Raw genomic sequence first — 22,916 nt, 5'->3', positions numbered from 1 at the left:
CTCCAGCCAGATGAAGAGGTGCGACAGGCAAGTCCACAGGCACAGGAAGTCACTCCCCTCCCCCAGGTCACTTAAAATCCATCTTGGCTGGAAGAGAAATGCTAAAGCAGGTCAGGTTTCTCCACCATTTGATGCTGTCTGAGGCTCTGCAGCTCAGACCAACGCCAGAGTCCGATGTGCCAGGGCTCCCTCCCTCTCCTGGTACACCCTCACCATCCTCTCGAAGGCCATCGAGGCCCCACCCAGACCCAGCTCCTGGTCCCGGTGTCAGGCCCCCAAGCCAGAGAACGCCTCTCCTGTCCAGTCCCTGCTGGGGCTGCTGGTGTCCCCGCTGTCTCCCCCACTGGATGTCACGCACATGGTGGCCCCGGAGAAGGAAGCCACTCTCCTCGCGCTGTAGTCACCATGCCGGGTCCTGCTAGAATAAGGGTCTCAGTGGGAGATTTTGCACCCAGGGGCATTTGGCAATATCTGGAGACAGTCTGGGTTGCCAAACTTGGGAGTGGGAGCAGTGCTACCGACATAATGCTACTAAAACTCTCCAGCGCACAAGACGGTCCTCACCACGAGAATCAAGCGCAGACCGGTGAGGCAGGTGCCAGACCCACTCCAGAGCGGGGACGGGGGACGTGCGGGGAGCTCGCAGCGACGACGTACAGGAGCGGCGGCCTCAGGCCAGCAAACCTACAGCCTCGGCGTGGGGTGGGTGCTCCGGGGTCCGCTGCAGCTCAGCAGTGAGCCCGCCGCACCACCAGCCACAGTGGCCCCCGCTCCGCCCCTGGGCCGCAGAACCTCCTCAGAGCACACACAAAGTCTGCGGGGGTTGGGCGCCAGGACACCCCGACGGGTCAGGCTGGTCACACAGAACTGGCAGGCCAGGCGCCCACGCCACAGCTCACGTCCATTCCGGGCTCAGTCTGCACCCTGGGCCTCGGCCGCTGCGGACGGACCCGCCCGCCAGGCGCTCGGCTTGGGTCTGCACACGCTGGGGCTCAGGCCTCTCCCCGCCCCCGCTCGTCCGGGCCGGGGACCCGCTGCTGCCCCGCCCCTCCCGCCCTGGACGCTACTTTCCGGACCCTTCTCCCCGTCCCTCGCGCGGAGCCCTCCTCTCCTGGCGTCCCGGCCTGTCCCACCCCCGGCACACGCCGCAGACACCGGTGGCGCGGCGCCCAGCCGAGCGCACTGGGGCGCTGGGGGCGGGACGGGGTTCGGGCGCGCGGGGCGGGGCGACCGGCGTGGGCGGGGCGGGGCGGGGCGGGGTCGCTGCGCGCGGGGCGTGGGCTCCGGGCGGGCGCCGCCCCGCAGCTGAGCCGGGACCCGGCCGCGGACTCGCAGACTTCAGAGGCTCGGCGGCGGCGGTGCGCGGCTCCGGCGGCTGCGGCAGCTCCACCGGCACGGAGTCCCCGGCTCTGGCCGGGATGGGCGGGCGGCCGCGCCGGGTGCGCGGGGGGCGCGCGACGTGACCCGCCTGGACTCGGAGCCCGGCCCGCGGCCGCGCCGCTCGAGGGTCTGCCGGGGAGCGCGGACGCGGGGCCGGCGGCTGAGCCGGAGCCAGAGCATGCGGGGCGCGGCGCGGGCGGCTGGGGGGCGCGCGGGGCAGCCGTGGCCGCGGCCCCCCGCCCCGGGCCCTGGACCCCTACGGCTGGCCGTGCTCCTGGCCGTGCTGCTGGGTGGCGCGAGCGCTCAGTACTCGAGCGACCTGTGCAGCTGGAAGGGGAGGTGAGTCCGCGCGGCGCGACCGGCCCCGGGTCCCCTCGGCTCCCTTCCTTCCCCGGGCTCCAGGCCGAGTGCCGTCGCCGCCGCCCCCGCCGCGGTTCTAGAACAAAAGAGCCCGCGGCGTCCCGGTGCCCTGGCCCGGAGGACGCCCAGGGGAGGCGCGCCTGCAGCGCGGCGGGGTCAGTCCGGCCGGGCCGCCCACTCGCCGCGCGCCAGTCCCCACTCGGGTCCCCGGGTGTCTCGGCTGCCGGCCCCGCGACCCCGCACCGGAGGCGGGCGGGGGTCGGTCCTCGGGTTGCCCGCCCCAGGCCAGGAGGAGCCAGGCCTGCGCTCAGGGCCGAGCGGGAAGGGCCACTCGGGCTCGCGGGAGGGAGCGGCGGCCTGGGTGGACTGAGGGAGGCCCTAGCGCTGGCGGCGTCCGTGCGGGTGGAGACGCGCGGGCAGACACCTGTGCGCGGGGCAGCGTGCGGGCCGGCCCGAGCCGGAGCCCCCGCCCCCGCCCTGTGAAGGTCAGGCCGCCCTTGGCCGCGCGCTGGGCTCGGCGACCCCCCCTCCACGCCCCTCCGCCGCGGCAGCGAGGACTTTTTTAAACAGAAGTGTGACAAGCAGAAAGAGTGCAGGGCGCAAGTGTGCGCGGGCAGAGTGTTCAGATGAGGGCGCAGCTACTCAGGATGAGACCACAGTCCGCCGAGGGCGCCCTGGCCCCGCGCTGGCAACGCGCAGTTGGAGAAGCCAATTTTGTGTCTCGGAAGTTGCCGATTCAGGAGTTTTCAGAGGGAGGTGCGCCTCTCCTCCTCCGGAAACGCTGTGGGCTGGGGCCACCCTGGGTCCAGGTGTCGGGGTGTCTCATGGAGCAGGGCCCCCCTCAGCCCCTCGGGCCATGATGTCTGCTGGGAAGATTCCCGCTGGCAGACACCTCATGCTGGGGTGTCACGGGGTTATTCTGAGTGAAGACCGTTTTCCGAGAAGGTCGGGGTTGTGCCAGTGCGCTGGACTCTGCGTCAGCAGAGCAGCCGCTGGTCATCTTGGATACTTACAGACCCAGTTCTCTGTGGTCGCTGGCAGTCATCCCGCTCCTCTCTCCCTCCCGCCCCCCTCCCAGAGCGAAGGTCCTGGCCTCCTCAGGTTGGGCGCGTGGTGCCCTCCCTCCCTGCAGCTGAAATTCTCCCTGCTCACAGCAGAGCGGGGATGGAGAGGCTGAGGCTGGGGCCACGAGTGGCAGATCGCAGATCTGAGCTGGGGGAGGGTTGGCCTGGAGAATGCTGGCGCCAGTACAGAGCTGGCTGGGAGCCTGTGACTCTGACACACTCTGCTGGGGCTGCCCTTCCCCTCCCCCCTCCCCCCCAGTAATTAAAGTCTCTGGTTTGCAGCCTCTGCTGGATGAATCAGTGCACCCCCAAACTGAGGCCTTGGGGTGTCCTGCTTCAACAGATAAAAACAGAAACCCAGTCCCACCCTGTGAGCTTGAGTTTCCAGAGGAGGAGCTGACATCCTTTTCAGGTTCTTAGAGGGCCGTATGCCTGGAAGGGGATGCCTCCCCTGGAGCCCAGAGAGGGCTGTGAGTGAGAGCTGGTCAGGGGTCCACTAGCTCTTGGACCAAGCAGGTGTTTGCTGCGGCGGCGGGGGGGGGGGGGGGAGTCTCCCCCCTTCCTGTTCTCGTGCAGTCTCTTATCTACCTGTGGAAGCAGGGACGCTTGCCTGCAGCCCCTCTCCCTTTGTCATTGCTGATGTACCCCTGGTGGGGGACTCCCTCCACTTTCTTCCGCTCAGCCCAAAGGCAGAGCCAGGCAGAGGGCTGCTGCAGCGGCCTTTGGAGCTTCGGGTGCGATCTGGGGAGGAGACAGGGCCAGGCCACATTCCTGGAGCATAAGACCCCTTTGCCTTGTAATTGCTGCCCCCGTCACCAATATGCTTCACCATCATCTGACAGATGCTCGCTCTCGAAACCTGGGTGTGCTGGTTTGCCTGCTGACTCCGTGCATTTATGACTTTTTATGAGCTGTTCTAAAGACAGCACAGGGTGGTGCGAGCCCTGATATGCTGGGTGGATTCTGATCCCCTGATAGGAGGGGAGTTGCTCTTTATGACACTGGCCTCTCACACTTGACAGGCTGAAATGTGTTTCTGGGTGTTTCCAAGCAATAAAGTAGGTGGTTTTGAAATCCTTCTCCCTTGCGCAGTGGCCGGACAGCGCCCTGATCTTTATTAGGCAGCGGTCATAAAGGTGGACCATGGACTTTCCCACTGTTATGGGCAGGGCTCTCTTCTGCGATGTGGGACCTGAAAGGTGGCTCTGGTCAGCAGAGCCTCTGGTTTCCGCTTGACCTAGGCTCTTCCCGATCTGAGTCAACAGGAGACTGTGCTTTCCTTCCCGGGCCTCAGGTCTGAGCCAGGCTGGGGGTGTGCGTGCGGTGGGATTTGCTGCCACCACACTGACCCCTTCGCATCCCCACCTCAACCTGGAATTTGCCATCTTTCCCATGAAGGTGCTCCACAGGTGTGTCCACCTGGGGGTGCCACTTGCCAACTCTGTTGGAAAAATGTGTTAATTCAGTTTGGATAATCGAAGATTGAGTCAGTACGGTTGAATAGGACCGCAGTTTTTCCCGCATCTTTTAGCTTCGTGATAACATCGGAAAGCAGTTGTGTTATTTTTGCCTGGTTAGTGTGTCATTTGCGTGTCACGTGAAAATCGCAAAATACGTCATCGACGACCATCACAGACAGGGTGCGTTTCTGCACCTCCAGCAGTTTTGCATAAGTAGAAGTTTCTTCACGTTTGCTGTGGTGCCGGAAACTTAGACGTGAGAGATGTGACTACGTTTTCTGATAGGAACCAGATAGACCCCGAGTCCTTGACTTTACCCAGAGACCCAGTGGGCCCCAGGCTGAGGGGCTGGTGGTTCTTCTGGACTGAGCTGGTGTTTGTCTAAATGGGGCTCTTGCTTATCACACGCTGCTGACAGCCTGGGTTAAGGTGAGCAGCCCGGGCGAGTGCCTGGTCAGGTTCTTGTTGATCTTGATGTTTTAGGAGACTCTTCGAGAAGAGGTGGGTGGAGCCGTGGCAGACAGTCACCCTGAGGATGGGCGTGGACCCTCCTCTGTGCGCCAGTGAAGACATCAGTCAAAGGGTGAAGTAATGGGGTGCCATATTTCTTGTATGTCCACCTTCATTTAGTTCCTGGTCCTCTTTTAGTCAAGTGACTTACTAATAAATGAAGCCAGGTTCACCCCACGAGATGCACATGGTCATCTGTGCATGCTAGGGGAGGAGCCCCCAGACTCAGGCCGCCGTGGGTGGGCCACCTGTCCCATGAGGGCTCTCTGCTCCTGCCTGAGAAGTGGGTGGAAGATGGGCCCCCCCTTTTCTCCTTTCTCTGCTTGGATTAAAGTGACTTACTGAGAGGTATCCAAGGTGTCTGGTGTGGGTTCTCCACTCTCTGGATCCCCAGGGCTCCCTGTCCCCCACTGAAAGGGAAGCGAAGCCTTGGACAGGATGGTTTTTGTGGGAGAGAGTTGAGGATTGGTGCGTAGGTATGGGCAGGTGTCCGACTGCCCCTTGAGGCTGGAGACAGGAGAGGAAGGACACTAGGGTAAAGTTTGTTTTGGCTGCATAAGAGCAAAGCTGATTATAGACGTCTGTGAGTGTATTGCCACCACTTACCATTTAGTCTAATTTTTTCACCCAGCACTATAATTATGCCCTCCCCACGTATGTGTCAGATGAGCTTTTATGAGTGTTATTTGACTGTAATTTGTAAGTCTGTTCTGCATGTGCGGCCCCGGTAGGCATCGGAGGCTGGGCTGGCTGCTGGTGACCCAAGGCCTTGTGGGGGTGGGGAGCGGGGTTAGGAGGGTTCACCTCCTTGACACCTCCCTCTGATGTGGTCTGCAGGATGACTGTGCAGCCCCAGCCTGCAGCTGGCCGTCGTATGAAAAGTGAGGTTTTTCAGGGCCCGGAGCGTGAGTCACCAACAGTAAATGCAAACCATGTGTTATGTGTTTTCTCCTCTGCAGAAAGGGTTTCTGGTAACTCGCTCAGGCCAGGGCTCTGAATATAGCATTGTTTATTCCACATAAAAATCCTAAGAATGTGGGTGAACCTGTCTGAGGTCTGATCAGAACCAAATTTCATGTAACCGAACACGAAGCTGAAGTCACTGCTCGAGTTCCAGGGCTGCTCGTGGCTGTGACGTCACCCCAGCACAAGCTGGCATTTAGATTAAAATTTTGAGTAGGGGAAACTTGAATGTTTTTGATGGTTTCAATTTCTTGAAAACGTAACTTAACTTTGCTCAAGACCTGTCTCCCCGAGCCTGGTGCCTCATTTTTTCCGATTTAGCATTTGTTAGGCGTGGAGTCAGCTAGGACTCTGAGGACTCCGCTGGGAGTATGGGGCATCTCCACACGTCCCCTTCGTGTCCCTCCCTGTGGGGGACCTCGCCTTGCTTTTGTGTCTCGCTTTGATGACATTCTAGTTTATTGTTAAAAGTACAACTGGCAGTGCAGAGTCTTCGGGTTTGCCGATGAGTGAAGAGCAGTGAAGTCGTCACTGAGGAAAGTGACACTCAGGCCTAAGGCACAAGGCCGGACTCACCGATGGCCGCTCACCCCAAACTGCCCATGTTCCTAGGCACTTCAGGAGCCAGTCTCTGGATCAGGTTGTCTGTTGTGTGCCCTGCGCCCCATGGCACCTCCTGCAGTCTGAACCTGCTGCATGTTTTCCACACTCAGTGGGAATCTCCCATCATTGCCTTGCCCTCGTTGGGTCATCTGGAACTTGGGCTGGTGCCAAAGTCCTGCTGGTGTTTCCTTGATTCTGTTTGGGAAGACCCATTCCTTCCTTGACTCTCGCCTCCCCTGTACCCATCGCCTCCCTGATTGACACGAGTGCCCGAAGCTGCAGCCCTGAAGGCAGCAGATGCTGAATGTCAGGGTGTCGAGAGGGCCTGGGAGCCAAGTGCCACCTGCACGCATCAGAGCACCGGCCCCGCCCGCTTGCTCTCTGGAGCAGACACACTGGAGGGAGTGGGCAGGGAAGCCGTGCGGCTGTCCTCCCGGGAAGAGGGCCCCGTCTGCAGGGCCGAGGTCGCGCGGGCTGCCTGTGGGTGAGGGGCTGCTGGGAGGGGGCAGAGGGCCAGCACGTGTGTGGGCTTCCCCTGGGCGGGTGCGTGTGGGGCTGGGCCCTGGCTGACAGTGTCCCCTCCACAGTGGGCTGACGCACGAGGCGCACAGGAAGGAGGTGGAGCAGGTGTACCTGCGCTGTGCCGCGGGCGCTGTGGAGTGGATGTACCCCACCGGCGCTCTCATCGTCAACCTGAGGCCCAACACCTTCTTGCCCTCAAGACGCCTGACTCTCTGCATCAAGCCCCTCAGGGACTCCTCGGGGGCCAATATTTATTTGGAAAAAACTGGAGAACTGAAACTGCTGGTGCGGGACGGGGACCGTGGGCTCGGCCAGGTGCGCTGCTTCGACTTCGACCAGGGCGGCCTGTTCGTGGAGGCGACGCCCCAGCAGGACATCAGCAGGAGGACCACGGGTTTCCAGTATGAGCTGACCAGCCGGCGTGTGGGGTCGGACCTGCACGCTCTGTCAGGTGAGTGGTGTCCCCTGGGGTGGGAAGGGCCGGCCGCACCGGCTGCCTGGTCCTCCGGCAGTGACATTCCCTCCCGTCCCCCCTCAGCATAGTCTCTGTGAAAATGCTGCTCGCACCTGCACTTCAGACTTGGTGGGTCTGCCCAGGTGGCCCGGCGGGTGCCAGCAGACCCTCCTGGCGACATCCATGCAGTGCAGTGGATGTTGGACGCAGGGTGTCCCATTGGTGCTCTGGGTGTTTTTTTGACTTGGCGAAACAGCGTTGGTCTCCTAGGAAGTACGTTTGCAGAGGGCAGACAAGCGTCCCCTCATGATGGCCACGGGTCAGAGCGGAGAGCCGTGGCAGGCCATGGTCCTCGCCCTGACGTGCTCGTCCTCCGTGGACTAGTCATGGCTGTGATTTGAAGTGGAAGCTGTCACTGTTCAAACTGCCCCACCGTTTCTCCTGCCACACAGATTGGCTGAGTGTTTCTGGTGTCGGCTGCAGCCCCGACATGCGGAGGGTCAGGTGGGAGCCCCGGCTGATTCCCATTCCAGGGTGGTGCGCCGCTGCAACGTCCTGAGCCCCGGGCTGGTCCCGAGTTCCAGAGGCATTTTGTGGGTGGGTGTCAGTAAGGACTCCGCGGGTGTGGCGTGGAGACACCGACATGCCGGGAGAGGGGCTGCAGGTGGGGGAGCGGGCGCCTGGCGTCCTGTGAAGCAGCCCCCTGCCGCGGGCCCTCCTCTCAGGTGGCTGGGACAGTGTGGGCGCCTCTGCTGGGGATCTGGAGCGAGTCTCTGGGCAGCAAGGATGTCATGTGCACGTGGAGACGCGAGTTCTCTTTGGTTCCTCTTTCCTTTTTTCTTTTGAGGCGAGCAAACAGCTTTGCAGGGCCCTGTGTGGAGGGCAGTGTTGGTCTCCGGAAAGTTCCACGGGTGGAGACCGAGGAGCGCGTGGCCCTGAGAGCCCTCACAGGGGCAGGTCTCAGTCCTCGTGCCATGAGCAGGCGCAGGGTTCCTGACTTTTAGGGACCCCCAGGCCAGAAGGGGCCCTGTGACCGGCGGGGATGGTGGTGGAGGCCTCAAGTGGTGGAGGCCTGGCAGGCAAGGTGTGGACACCCACAGTGTTCAGGGCGCCCCAGCACGGAGCACATTGTGGCCCCCATGTGAGCAGGGCCGAGGCGGAGACACCTGGTTTGAGGGGTGGCCCATTCCCAGAATGGTCTAGTCTCCACATTTTGGTGGATAAAAGATTCCACTGGGGGAAGCAGATCTGCTAGGATCTGAAATGTAGACTTTCGTCCTGAATGTGAATCTACACTTCATTGTTCTGTGTTCTCGCTTAGATCAGTTTTCCAAACGTTAAATCTCTCTCCCACTAAACTGGTCTGTTAGAAAGCTTCAGCGTGGGACGGCCCAGGTGGGACCACGCCCCCATGCTGTCCACCCAGGTGGGACCCCACTCAGGAATGTAGCTTTGGAAGCTGCTGTAAACCTCAAGACCTAAATAAAACTTTAAGCAGAGCAGTCTCTATCTTGATCACTGGCGATTAGGGTGGGTGGGAGAGCTGGGGGAAGAGACCACAGCCTCGCTCTGGGGGCCTAGAGAGAAACTCACAATTAAAATCTGAAAAAACTCAGTCCCCAAATTCCCTGTCTCTGACTGTGGTGATGGCCGGCTGCCAGAGCAGATAGTAGTACTTCCTTCGCTGATCAAATGCCGGCTGGTCTTAGATACGTGGGGCTGTCACCTGTCCTCTCGTGGCCTGAGCTTTGTTCCACTTTTGCCAAGAGCCCATGACCTCTTGAAGAGGCTGTGACCAGTGCTTCATCACCACATGCCCTAAAGCTTGTGTTTGCAGACTGTTTCTGGCATCGGTCACAGCCTGGGCTGACTCTCAGCTCCCGCTCCCCAGGGCAGGGTCTGTGCCCCCAGCTCCGTGTTTCCAGGCCGGGGCATGAGCAGGCTTGGGAATGGCCCATAGCGGGGTGACTAGCTGCCCTGGGCTCCTGTGGGGTTGCGGGGAGGGGGCCCTGCGTGATGGGTGTAGGCCGTTTGGTCATGGCCTGTGCTTGGCCTAGGCTGGGTGTTGGGCTGGCTGGGAATTCCCTTGTTGCCCCCCGACAGATGCCTGTCCAGCCCTGAGGGTCTGTTTCCCTCTGGGGCCCGCAGGGATCCAGGCATCCTGTGGGTGGTGGGGGGTGAGCATCTGTCTGCCCAGTGGCCCAGATGCTGGCCGGGGCAGCACAGGGACACACCGACTCTCAGAACTTAGGACGGGGCCCCAAATGCACCCAGGGCTCTGGAGCTGGGACCAGAAATGGGCACAGGTGTCAGCCCTCCCTGGGGCCCAGCTCCCCCGCCCCAAGGGAGATGAGGGGCAGCGGGGCTTGGGGGAGGCGGTGTATCCCTTCTCCCCGGGGTGTTCGCCTGTCATCGGGGATGGGCCTGTAAGCCTTTAATGCCGAAGGAATGGGGACGTCGTGTGGGATGTCGGTGCCAGCCATCTGGCAGCGGTGCCGGCTCGGGGCCAGGCGGGCTCTCAGACAGGAGCGCGTGGCTCCCAGCTCTCTCCTGTTCTGGCAGTGGCTGCGGGAGACCTCAGTGAAACTGGGGCATGACACCAGGTGAGCACACGCCCTTGGCTGGCCAGCAGTGCAACCAGTGATGCCTGCTGGGGCAGACTCACCTCTCCCTCCTGATGAGTCACAGGTTCTAGTTTGTGCTGACGGGAAAGAAGAGGCTCCAGGGCTGGAGACCCGGCCGAGAGGTGTGTGTCTGAGCCTGGCCCCCCCTGCTGGGGCTCTGATGGTTCCACTGTGAGCGTTTGTAGCGAGCGCGTTGGCCTCATGTCCATTCATGTTGCGTAATCAGCTTCCTCATATGCACCGAGAAGCACCCATAGTTGGGGGGAGGCCAGCCATAGCTGGGAGTGGATAGGCAGGCTGCTCCCCGATGGGCGCAGACAGAGGGGCAGGGGGGCCGTGGGAGGTGAGCCCAGCAGGAGGGCAGGGCCTTCCCCCAGGGCCCTCCTCCTCCTCCGTGGGCCTCGTCAGGGCACCTGAGTGACTCGAGCACTCCTCCCACTGGCGATGAAACAACCTGGCAGGACACGGAAGGCCTGCGAGTGGCCAGATGCACTAAGTAGTGGGTGAGGCCTCTGCCACACCTGGCTGTGTGCTGAGGTCTGCTGGTGGAGCCTGGCTGGGCGTGCAGGGCTGTCCTCAAGGGTGGCGAGTGGAGGAGGGAGCAGGTCAAGGACACAGAGACAGACCCCGTCTCCTGCGTTTGCCTGGGCAGCCCAGGTGGGCCCTGGGTTCCGGTCTGTTCTTGTCTGCTCAGGAGCTGAGTAGCACGGCTCACTGGTGTGACCACATCCACGCTCTGGGGTTTGGGCTCCGTGCTGTGGCCACCCAGAGCAGGCTCCTGTGATCAGGTGCCTGGGGGAAGACTAGCGTTTTAGACCCATGGCGGGAGGGTGGGGTGGGCAGAGGGCCGCTGCCCCTGTGTTGGCCATGGACACACAAGTCCTCCCCTTGCTGGCTCATGGGTGCTGTGTGGTGTGGGCGGTCTGGGTCCCACAGTTTCTGATGGGCATCATCTCCCTGTTGCTTTAAACTCACTGTTTGACAAGCTGGGCCGAGCGATCCTGAAGGGAGGCCCGGGGCACAGAGCCCTTGTCAGGAGCCCTCTGGCCTTGGTAGGTCCTGGGGGTGAACAGCAAACTTCAGAAGTGAAAAGAAACCTATTATTTCCTGGAAACAGAAAAGGAGAGAACTTAATTTTTTTCCAAGGATCGTTAGTTTCCTGCACCAGTGGCTTCTCCAGCCACTGTAATTATTGTATAATTATTTTTCATCTCACCCATCTCTGGACTTTCAGGTGGAAGGGTGTGGCCTCCCCCGGCTTCCTCAGCAGGAGGAGGTGGCTGGTGAGACCAGAGTTCCCGAGAGGTGGGCCTCACAGGCGCGACCAGCCTGCCAGGCCCTGTGGGTCATCTCGGGGCGACGCCAGCCTGCAGCCTGGAGCTCTGGAGAGTGTGGTGGTTGCTGGGACAGTTGAAGGAGGCTTGAGAGCCTTAAGTGGCAGCTGGGTCTCAGCTCACTCCGGCCACGGCCACAGTCTGGCCAGTCTGGCCCTTGCTCCTCCTTTCTCTTTGCTCTCTGTTAAAACGCGGCATCTGCCACCGTCACCAGCTGTGTCCAAGACCCCGAGGTGCTCTCAGGCACGGTTTTCCCTTTGGAAATTGTGTGCGTCCCCCTGGTCGTCCTCACTCAGGCAGTCCCACCCCATGGACCAGCTGCCCATCTGCAGACCTCTCCTGGGCGTCAGGCTGCCCCTCCTGTGCCCAGGGCCCGACTCGAGGGGAGCCACCCACCCACCCTGCCAGCCTGCACCTGCTATCCTCACCTGGTGCCTGGGTTTTTTCTTCTCCATTTAGCTCATTTATGCACATTCCAGAGTAATTTTCCTAAGACATCCACACCCCAGCCCTCCTCCCTCCGAGAACCAGGGGCCAGAATTCTGCCCAGCCTGTCGCCGCCCCCCCCATCTTCCCCGTAAGGAATGAGATGTGGTGTGTCCGACACCAGCACATTCCACAGCCTCTACGAGCCCGACCCGATTAATAATTGTTTCCAGATTGCTTCTCTTGGCGTCCACAGACTGGATTTTCTGCGAAGGTGACCTGCGTGGTGTAAAGCTCAGGCTGTAGGAGGGAAGTCCCCAGGGCGGCACTTCATTAGCTCAGCTGCTGATGGTATTGGCTCAGCTCACTGAGGCTTCTGGCAGGAGGGTCTGTAGGCTACCGACCACCCTCCCCCGGGGCCACCGGGGTACCCGCACCTTCTGCAGTGGAGCCAGGTGCCGGGACAGCTCATCGCACCTTTCTCCTCAGCTGTCAGCCGAGGTCCTGTGACCACGGAGAAGGCAGAGCTCTAGGGCCCGGAGGACGCATGCCCAGGCTGGGTCCAATCACGGTGTGGAGCCTGGGCCTGTCACTGACCGGGAGCCTGAGACACGCTTCTGAGGAGCTCGTGTGGACCCTCAGCAGCGTGTAGCCTGACCCCACAGCTCCAGCTCCTGCCGAAGGAGCTGCCCCTTGAGGGGAGCCCGTGAGTGACTGTGGTCGCTGACCCGCCTTATCTTCGGACAGCTGCCAAGGCTGCCCGCGCCCCACAGGGGGACCCCCAGCTGGGCCTCTGGCCCCTGGGCCTGGATGGGAGGTGTCACCCCTGCCACGCGCCCCTCAGTACCTGTCAGAGTGAACTGTGCCTCTGGGTGGAGCATGGGCCCCTCAGATGCCCCCAGTGCTGTATGTCCCCTTTTGCAACACTCCCGATGGGCAGAGGCCTCTGTCAGGCCCTGTGTGGGCAGCGGGCCCCCACCAGGTGAGAGGGATAGGGGTCCACACACAAGAGCCGAGTGCCACGGGTGGCAGAGGCTCCAAGACTTGGAGCTGGAGTGGGGGAGGCACCGCGGCCTCTCGGGTGCACTGGCCTGACTTCAGATGCGTCCGACAGGCTGTTCTTGCTCCAGGCTCCTTGACAGCTTAATAGACACGGCCGGCAGTGGGCGGGCTGGTGAGTCAGGCGCTCCGTGAGCTGGCCTGGGACGCGCACGTCCACCCCTGCCTGGGGCAGGATGGCCGGGGCCAGTGCTCCAGGCATGTCTGCTGCCCAGGGCTCTACAGACCCTGAGCTGCCCAGGACGCTGCAAAGCCCAGGGTCTCTGTTGACCCCTGTGCCGGCGCCGTGGTCCACGCACATCTGGGTGCCGCGGGCCTCTCAGCTCCTGCTCCTCTGCCCACTGGGCCCCCCGAGTCACTGCTGTTTCCGGGGGCTCTGGGCTGCCCCCAGGCAGGTGACAGCTCAGCCCAGTTCAGGGGCAGCAAGGGCAGCCCACCAGGCGTGCTGACAGGGTTAGCTCCATCCAGGCCCGGTGGGCACCAAGGCCAGGGAGGTTCCGGGGCCCTCGGAACGTGCGAAGGCCGGGAGAGAGTCGTCCCAGGGAGATTTCAGACCAGCAGCTCCTACTGAGTTAGGAGAGTTTGTGGCAAAACCTAGAATCTCGAAATAGGTGAGGTAGAGGCCTTGAAAGGTGCACCATGAGAGCCAGAGAATAGAATTGCATTTTCCGAGATCCATCTCCTAGGACAGGGGTGCCGTGCCTGGAGGGAAGTCGCGGAGGCCCCAGCCTTTCTCACGCCGCACGCCCGTCGGAGGCTGTCTGGTGAAGGCAGGGGGAAGCCCACCGTGCAGGCCTGGTCTGGTTGGAGGAAGCGGCCCCACTGGATTTGGGGTCTCAGAGGGATTCTGTGAAAGGTGTTTGGAGGCCCTCCGGCTCTGGGGAGGGGCCGGGCTGATGGCTCTGACTCGAAATCACCACTCCTGTCGTTCGGACAGGGCCCCATGGCCACAGTGGGCGACTGCTCTGTCCCGTTCACTGACACCTTTAGCAGAGCGGTGGCCTCATTGGTCCCTCTGGGCGGTGCCTTGCCCCCTGTAGAATCTCGGCGGCAGGTGCGACCCTGGGGAGCGGGCTATGTGGGAGTGGGTGAGCCCAGCGTTTTTGGGGTGTGGATGCAGAGGCCAGAGCAAGGGTGGCTCTCGGCCGGGCTGGTTAGGGCACGTGGCTTCGGGTCTGCACAGATGGGTTTTGTGTTGATGATGGGCACTGAGGAGTGATTTGAACAAGAGTTGAGTGCTTGCTCGTCTGGTAGAGCTGCACCAACGAGCCAGGTGGGGCCAAGCTGGAAACCCCACTCTCAGTTGGGGAGCACGCCCATCGCATGTGGCGGGATGGGCCTGGGCCTGGATTCGGTCAGTCCCCCAGCCGTGTGGCCGAGGCTGCGTTTTCACTCCTGCTCTTGGGCGCCCTGGCTGCAGAGGCGTCAGAGCACCTACAGGGCGTGGTTGTATGAGGGCACACGTCCACACCCCCCAACCTGCTCCTGATCCCCTTCTCCCCCACAGCCCCCTGCAGTCCCGTCTGATCCCGCTCCTGACCCCCTTCTCTCCTGCAGCCCCCTGCAGTCCTGTCTGATCCCGCTCCTGACCCCCTTCTCCCCCGCAGCCCCCTGCAGTCCCGTCTGATTCCGCTCTTGACCCCCTTCTCTCCTGCAGCCCCCTGCCGGCCCTGCAGCGATGCGGAGGTGCTCCTGGCCGTCTGCACCAGCGACTTCGGTGAGTGTGCTCCGGCTCCTGCCTCGTTGGGGGGCCCTGGTGGGCCTGGGAGAACCTTCTGGTACCAAACTCTCCAGGGGGAGGAGACTCAGCTGAAAGCGCTGGGCTCGGTGCCCCCTCCTCTCTGGACTGTGATCGTAGGAAAACGCTTTGCTTCCTCCTCACTGGAGAAAGGACTCCGGCCTGGGGGAGGGGCTTGCACACGGCAGGGGGAGTGTTGGGAATTCCCATTTGAGGGACCCCTTTGCACACGAGGCATCGCTCTCGAAGTCCCTGGTGCCAGCCTCACATCAGAAGCCTGCCCTCGCCCCGTCCCCACAGCCACCGCAGCCGGCGTTCGAGGCCCCGGTGGGGCTGAGGCTGAGGTCAGGGACTCAGCTGCCTGCTTGTGATGTTGGCCCAGATGCTCTCGGGTGGGTGGAAGCCCTCCGTGTGAGCTTGCGGAGTCGCTGCTGTGGCGCTGGACCCGGCTTGAGCCCCGGGCACCAAGGGCAGTGGGGCGGGCTCCTGTCACTTTCTGCTCTGCACGGAGGGCATCAGCGTCCCCATGCCCACTCTGCTCTCCTCCTTCCCGTCCCCTTCCTCCCCAAACACCAGCGTTTCTGCCCGATCCTGATACGGAAGTGCCGCACAGCTTGTGTTGACTGTGATCACTTTCTTCTTCTAACTGATGCACAGTGTGATTTGTGTCTTCTGTCTTCCCCACTTACGTGGCTGGCCCTCGGTAGAAAACCTGATATGTCTGTGTGGCGGGACGAGCCCTGGGCAGCCTCACGCATGTGAGTTGTGCTTTTTTTTCCTTTGGAGGAAGATTAGCCCTGAGCTAACATCTGCTGCCAATCCTCCTCTTTTTGCTGAGGAAGACTGGCCCTGAGCTAACATCCATGCCCATCTTCCTCTACTTTATATGTGGGACGCCTACCACATCATGGCTTGCCAAGCGGTGCCATGTCTGCCCCCAGGATCCGAACCGGTGAACCCTGGGCCGCCAAAGCGGAAGTGCGCACTTAACCACTGCGCCACCGGGCCAGCGCTGAATTGTGGTTTTTAAGAGAACTCCTGGAACACAGAGTTCAGGGTCGGCTCCTGGTCCCGCTGCCCACCTGCTGCCAGTGTTTGCTCATTGGGCACCCCACTGACCCCTGTCTCCTTCCCCCCGCAGTTGTCCGAGGCTCCATCCAGGATGTCACCCATGAGCCGGAGCAGCAGGAGTCGGCCATCCACCTGCACGTGAGCCGGCTCTACCGGCAGAAGAGCAGGGTCTTCCAGCCCACCCCAGAGGGCAGCGGCTGGCGGGGCCGCATCACGACGCTGCTGGAGTGCGGTGTGAGGCCCGGGCACGGGGAGTTCCTCTTCACCGGCCACATGCACTTTGGGGAGGCCCGGCTCGGCTGCGCCCCGCGCTTTAAGGACTTCCAGAGGATGTACAGGGACGCCGAGGAGACGGGGCTGAACCCCTGTGAGATGGGCACGGAGTGACCACTGCTGGTGCCGCGGCGGACGCCCCAGTGCTCAAGCTACGGAGGCACACACCGCGTCCGACCCCACAGGGTCCCGGCCAAGGACTGATTGATTGGAAATGCTGTAAAATGCAAACTAAGTTATTATATATTTTTTAAAAAAAGAAACGTCCATAGGAAGCAAACTCTCGTGTCTTAAAATGCCTTTGTGTGTCATTTCGTGCTGTTTTTCAAAAGCATCTGGAGTCATTGCGTTGGCAGGTGTGTGGGGTGGGTGCTGGGGCCGTCGCCTGCCCCGGACACTCGCACCAGGCTTTGCAAAGCTTGGGCACCATTCAGAGTTGTTTCTTACGTCGGAAATCTATGGGGCCAAATATTTATTTTTCTGCTTTGTTGTTTCTTTGTAAAGAATGTGCTTTGCCAGCTGTGGCCATCTTGGGCTGCAGGCTATTTCCATTCCAGAGAATAAGGACCAGCGTCTGATGGAGCCGTGGCCCTGTGGGGCGTGCACTGTGCTTGGTGGGGTGCCCCCCTTGGGTCTCTCTTGGGCTCAGCTCTGAGTGTGGCTGTCACCCCCCCACTCCAGAAAGCGTGACTTGGCCTCAGCCAGATGTGGCCTCCTCCTTCCTGGAGGACCCCCCCACATCCTGTTGACCCAGAGCCTGCCCTTTGACCCCAGCTTCCTCCAAATGCCCAAGCCTACCGCAAGTTGCTGGACACCTGGGGGCTGGTCTGTGCTGACCCCCAGATCCTCAAGGATGAGTTAGTGTCCTGGGGTGGCCGTAACAACTGACCGCAAACTGGGGGCTTAAAACCACAGACACTTATCCTCTCAGTTCTGGAGGCCACTCGTCCAAAACCAAGGTGTTGGCAGGGCCGTGCTCCCTCCAGAACTTCGGGGGAGGCTCCTTTCTGCCTCCTCCAGCATCTGGCGGCTGCTGACAATCCTCAGCCTGTAGGGGCATCGCTCGGTCTCTGCTCCACCATCACGTGGCTTCTCCCCTGTATGTCCTGTGATCTCTCCTCCTCTTATAAGGTCACCAGTGATTGAATTTAGGGCCCACCCCGTGACCTCACTGTAACTAATTACGTCTGCAAAGACCACGTTTCCAAATATGTTCACATTCACTGGCTCTGGGTGGATGTGAATTTTGGGGGACACTATTCACCCCAGTACAGGGGCCTTTAGGGTGTCAGGTGATCAGTCGTGAGCCTGCATCCTCATCTACGAATCAGATGATTCTCCCGAGCAGCTTCTGAGACCGAAGGGGGACCTGGCAGAGGCCAGCACTGGTCAGTGGGCACGACACCAGCTGCACTGAAGACTCGGGCACACCGTGTGGCCACATGGAGGCACTGTATGCCAGCTCAGGTGTGCACCAGCTCAGGTGTGCCCTGGCTCAGGTGTGTACCAGCTCGGGTGTGCCCTGGCTCAGGTGTGCCCTGGCTCAGGTGTGCTTGGCACAGTTGTGAGCTGACACAGATGTGGCCTGGCTCAGGCGTGCGCCGGTTCAGGCGTGTGCTGATCAGGTGTGTGCTGGCTCAGGTCTGTGGGTTCCTGCAGGTCATGACAAGAAGCAGGTGCTCAACACCTGCGCAACAAGTACAAGCATGGGCGAGGACCTAGGGCGGCCGGGTTGGGAGCAGGTCCTCCTGTGGCTAATCATTGAGACGCGTCATGCCAGGAGGGCGCGTGTAGCAGCAGCAGCCGTGCCAGGTCCACGGTGGGGCGGGGCTGGATCTGCCCGGGATGGTGCGTTGGAGTTTCTGGGCCTCCGGGCAGCAGATGCTGCAGAACCGGAAGGTCAGGCTTTGGTTTCTGGGCTGGTTGTCCTCAGGTTGGCGCAGAGACACTGGGATCTGCCTGAGGGGGGCGGGGGGCCTGAGCCTGCGTGTTGATGGCAATGGGCAGCAGCACTCCCCCAACCTGAGACCTGGGCTCTTCAGAAAGTGCCATGGGCAGCAGCCTGGAGCTGGCTGGGGTGGAGGCTGCTCGAGGGGTGAGGAAGCGTCCCCCGCCCAGAACCTGCCTTTGCCCTGAGCAGGGGGGGCAGGAGGGGGTTGGTGCTGAGGGTCCAGCCCTGCAGGGGGGTGCCTGGTGCTGGCACGCAGGAGCCTTGCTCTCCACGGCCTGCGAGATTAGTACAGCAGAGCACCCCAGCAATCCAGGGCCACTCTGTGCCGGGCAGCGGCTGGAAGGGTCACCCTTTCTGAGGGAGCACAGAGCCCCTGCCCCGTGACCTCCTGCTGCCAGAGCCCCTGTGGGCCTCTGAGGCCACCGTGTGCCCCATTCCGCTCTCTGACACAGAGCTCCTGCCCTCCCATGTCTGTCCTTGGGGAAGGCTCCACACTGTGGAGCCCTGAGGGACCAGGCTGGACACTGGGAGGATCTCCAGAGGGCACTCTGGCTGACCAGCGGCTCTGTCCCTGCTCGGGTCAGCCCGGTCACTGTGTGGACGGAGACATGGGCACCCTTCTGTGGCTCTGTCCACAGCTTGAAGGGGAGGTGCAAAGGAGCCCTCGAGTCTGGGCCCGGTGTGCCCCAGATCCCACCTTCCTCCTGCCAAGCTGCACACCCCTGTTGACCCCTCCCTCCTCCTCCTGTATCCATCTGTCCTGCTGTAAGTGACGAGCCCAGGCCCGCCGCAGCACTGTTTTCCCTGCTCCTGTCTCTTCCTTTCACTGCTCCACTTGTAGGGAGTGAAGCCTCGAGCTTCCTCTCCTCCCTGTGCGTTTCCCAGCTCAAACAGGGCCGGGTGCACGGCACAGGCCGGCCAAGGCCCCGCACGACCCCGCAAACGCAGCCTCCTGGCAAATCCTAAGCGACATCCTTATTCTCTTGGCCTCAGGGGCCTTGGACACCCCTTTTTTCTAAAGACGTTCCTCAGACGCTGTTGGAAGGAGCCCCAGGTTCGGGCCTGTCCATCGACACCAAGAGCAGGAAAAGCAGTTGCTTCCCGAGATCCTCAGCCCCCCATGCGTCCGTGGGCAGCAGGCTCTCATCTCCTGGTGCCCCTCCTGTGCCCAGGGTCCTGCACCAGGTATCTGCCTGGAGGAGCCGGGGTGGAATGGACCACAGGTGTGAGGGACTTCGCGTTCACCTGGGGTCTGGCCACAGCCCACACTCACCCACGTGGCCCATTGGGACCCAGGGGAACCTCTGACTGCTACACGTGAGTGCCCCTGTCCTGGCTTCTGGTGGCAAGCTGGCCCCCAGGCAAGGGCCCCCAGTGACGTCCCAGGCCAAGCTGGCCAGCCCAACACACACCCTGTTGGCGCTGCAGACAAGAATGGGGCCTTGAGTCAGATATACCCTCAGGACTGTCCCTCCAGCTCCAGCACTGGGACTCTGCTCTCGGGGGGAGCTGGGGACCACCAGTGTGTAAACCCACAGACGTGAGTCGTACTGGTGTGAGGTGGCAGCTGGTGCTGAAGGAAAAGGGGCAGAGCAGGGCCTGGGTGGAAAGTGTGGGGGCGCAAGGACAGCAGAACTGCAGTCTTAACAATGGTGGTTGGGGTGGGATTTGAGCCAGGCCTTGAGGTGGGGAGAGTCACGGCCTTCTTGGTATCTGGGAGAAGCAGACATGCCATGCAAAGGTCCTGGGGTGGAAGTGGCGGACGGGCCAGGGAGAGGGTTGGAACTCCACGTGACTTTTACAAAGTTTGCTTTCTGGCTCCTGTCAGCACTGAGAAAACAGTTGCTTGGCCCCTGTGATAGAGGAACAGGGTCTCCTGTCGACAATTTGTATTTCTTTGATTCCTAGCTGGGTGGGCCATGTTTCCATGCATGTGGTCCCTGTCTTGTCTGTCATCTGATCACATCCTTACCCATCGCGGATGATAGAATAATGGCCCCCAAAGAAATCCTCACCCCATCCCTGGGACCTGTGACTGTGTTTCCTTACATGGCGGAGGGAATTGAAGTTGCTGATCAGATGGGGACAAGATATGGGTCGAGTGGTGGGCCTGATGTTGTCACGGGGTCCTGAGCAGTGGAAGATGGAGGTGGAGGAGAGAACCAGAGAGACACTGGCTGTGCAAGTGGAGGATGAGCTGTGAGGCGAGGGATGGGCGCCTCCAGAAGCTGGGAAGGCGGGAGGCGTTCTCCCGAGCCTCCGGAAGGATCCTGGCCTCGGGCACCTGACTCAGCCCATGAGGCTCCTGTGGGACCTCAGACCTCCAGAGCCAGGGACAATAAACTCATGCTGTTTAAGCCGAAGGAGTTAGTGGTGATTTGTTACAGCGGCTGGAAGAGATGAAGACCCCATGAGCCTTCTTGCCTGGGGTCAGGGGTCTGGGCAGGTCCCCCTAAAGTTGTGTGTAAATGCTGCATTATGTGTCTCTGTGCATCGCTTTCATCAGAATCTCAAACTTGGGGGCGTGACTCCGAGGAGGTGGAGACCGCAGGGTGGTGTGGTTTCCTCACCGATTTGTAAGGGGTTGTGCTCTTTCCCTCCCTTAGTGTCTCTGTCTCTTTCTCTGTCTCTCTCTCTGTCTCCTGCTGTCTCTCTCTCTCTTTCCCTCTGTCTGTCTCTCCCTCTGTGATCTCGCATTTTTTCCTCTTTGCCGACCAGCTACATTGTAACCTGCTGCCTCAAAGTCCCTGCGGGAGCCGCCTGCTTCCAGGTGTGGTTGCAGCGCTGTAGGGACGCGCCCGCCCACTCCTGGGCTCACCTGTCCTGAGTCACCCTCTCGACTCAGACAGTGAGGACAGGGTCCTCCGTTGACATTCACCAGTCCAGGTGGTTCCCACCGGCCTCAGTAACACCCCCCATGGGGCCCACCTGCGGCCGCCTCCTCCGCCCAGCACCCCAGGACCCTCTTGCTCGTGGGCTGCCCATCGTGGGTCCTGCGTGTGCTGACGTGCTCCTGGGCCCTGTCCCTGTCACCCTCTCCTCTCCGTGACACGCCCCGGGTCTGCAGACACCCACCTTCCCCAGCTCCTCTTCTGTGGCTGGGTTTCAGGACCTCACCTGTTGCCCCCAGGTGCCCCAGTCGTGCGTTTCAGCCACACCCAGCCTCCACTCACCTGCACACATGACACAGACGTGGCAAGATAGGGTGGGGTCAGAAGGGCGCCCGGTGGCACAGGAGGACCCTGCTGGGACAGCCACACTGGGGCAGGTGCGAGCACAGCGGGAGATCTGGGCCTGGACTCACCTCTCTGGCACAGGAGGGTCCCGCTTGCAAAGGGTGGTCCGTGCTGTGGTCTTGGCTGGGTTTGCCCCTGGGGTAGCTCCACATTGAGATGAGGATGCTGGGGCTCAGGGTGCATAACTCCCTTGAAAGCTCTAAGGGGAGGGCCAGTGGGGAGCCCAGCCTGGGACTTTCCCCCCCGAGCACTGTGTCCGGCCCCACGAATGGCTGGGCTGCGTTTCTCATCTTCTGAGGCTACCCACAGCGGGCTCCAAGAGCTGCCGAGACTTTTCCAAGATAAGGCTCCTCCCAGCAGCTCCTCAGCCCTTCGTCCCCCTGATTTGGGGAAGGAGGGGGAAGGCACCTCCCTGCCCTGAGAACCCCCCCATTGTCCTCTGGGTGAGGGTTGTCACTGCAGGGACTGCCCCCAGTGCTCAGGCCGAGGGCGGCTGCACCTTGACCCCACGCCCTCAGCACTTCTGAGGACAATGTGGATGTATCAGTGACACAGTTGGGGACCCCCAACCAGGGCCACTGTCCACCTGACCAGACGACACCTTCATGGATGAGGTGGGGCACGTCCTGGGGAGTGGGGGGTCCACACCCACTCGTCCGGTCAGAGCCTCTCACGAGAGTGAGGCTTCTCCTGATAAACGGCCCCGGAGACGCCCCCTTTGCATTGCCAGGGCCTGGCAGCCGTGGCCTGTGGTGTGGGTGTGGGTCTCCCCACGGGGTCGGGGGACATAGGGCCCCATGGGGTAAGCACACTGCCCTGACCCCACGCTCGTGGGCCCCCTGGCAGGTTTTCATCCCATGGTGATGCCCAGGAAGAGAAGAGATTGACATCAGATCACTGCCGGGGTCAGTATGCGAGGCCGGTGACCTGCTGCCCCGTCTTCTCAGACAGGAAGTCAGAGGACGTAGACTGGGCTAAGGTCTGCTCTGTTTGCCCCTGGCCATTTCTACTCACCAAAGCCAGGCTTTGAAGCATCCAGCCCCCTGGTTGTACATATGTGAGCGACTTTCTAATTGTCCTGAGGGGGTGGATCCCTCATGCTGTGAAGGAGGGCCTTTGTCTCCAAGCAGGCTGGGAAAAGTCTGATCCAGCTCTCAGGACACACGCAGCTGGTGTGGTCAGTGCTCAAAGCCACCAGGTAAGGTGGTGGCAGAGGCAGCCGGTCACTCACAGAGTGGGGGTGAGATGGAGGGAGTGAGTGGGAGGCAGAGACGGAGACACATGCACCTGTGCACACGTACACATGCCACTGCTGCACACACAAAGTGTCACACATGTAGTGCTCACAACGTACACACGTATACATGCTTATGTGCACATGCCACATGCATGTAAAATGCTCACACACGCTTGTACAATGCATGCACACATGCACATGTGCTCACACACATGCACATGCACATGCACATGCATGTACACACGTGCACTCACACTGATCCTGACCCTGGGCCTCCACTAGGACAGAGTCGGGGGAGGCTCCAGACCCGAGTCTCTGCAGGACGGCCTTGGCCCCGGCCGCATCCCCTGTACCAATGCTTCAGGAAGGAACAGGGCCCCATTCTTGCAGTGTAGGGGTGTGTGCACGCAGGTGTACATGTGTCCACATGTGTGTCCACTGAGGTGGGAGGGGGTCCTGGCTCACCCACCGTCCTTCCCTGTGACCTTAGTCCCACTGGGTCACGCCTGGTGTCCTCAGGAGCTCTGTGTCCTCATCCACAAGTGGACACAGTTGCGTCAGCCCTCTGGTCCCTCCTGGCTCTGCCACTTGGGCTCTGGAAGGAGAGCTGGCTGCAGGGAGGGCCTGGCACCACATGGCCGAGCGTCCAGC

The 22,916-nt window shown here is 61.4% G+C and overlaps 1 protein-coding gene across 1 annotated transcript; it reads left to right on the top strand.

Moving 5' to 3' along the window:
* The first annotated feature begins 1,339 nt into the window (after positions 1 to 1,339).
* Positions 1,340 to 16,121, top strand: METRNL (meteorin like, glial cell differentiation regulator). Its single transcript, XM_070559569.1, has 4 exons — positions 1,340 to 1,719; positions 6,928 to 7,313; positions 14,417 to 14,476; positions 15,639 to 16,121. The coding sequence occupies exons 1-4, from the start codon at positions 1,559 to 1,561 to the stop codon at positions 15,953 to 15,955; spliced, it is 924 nt and encodes a 307-aa protein (XP_070415670.1). The 5' UTR covers positions 1,340 to 1,558; the 3' UTR covers positions 15,956 to 16,121.
* The last annotated feature ends 6,795 nt before the right edge of the window (positions 16,122 to 22,916 follow it).

The sequence above is a fragment of the Equus przewalskii genome, chromosome 10 (assembly GCF_037783145.1).
Source record: "Equus przewalskii isolate Varuska chromosome 10, EquPr2, whole genome shotgun sequence".
NCBI classification, from domain to species: Eukaryota; Metazoa; Chordata; class Mammalia; order Perissodactyla; family Equidae; genus Equus; species Equus przewalskii.
The sequence above is the reverse complement of the archived record's forward strand: the minus strand, read 5'-3'. Positions and strand labels throughout refer to the sequence as shown.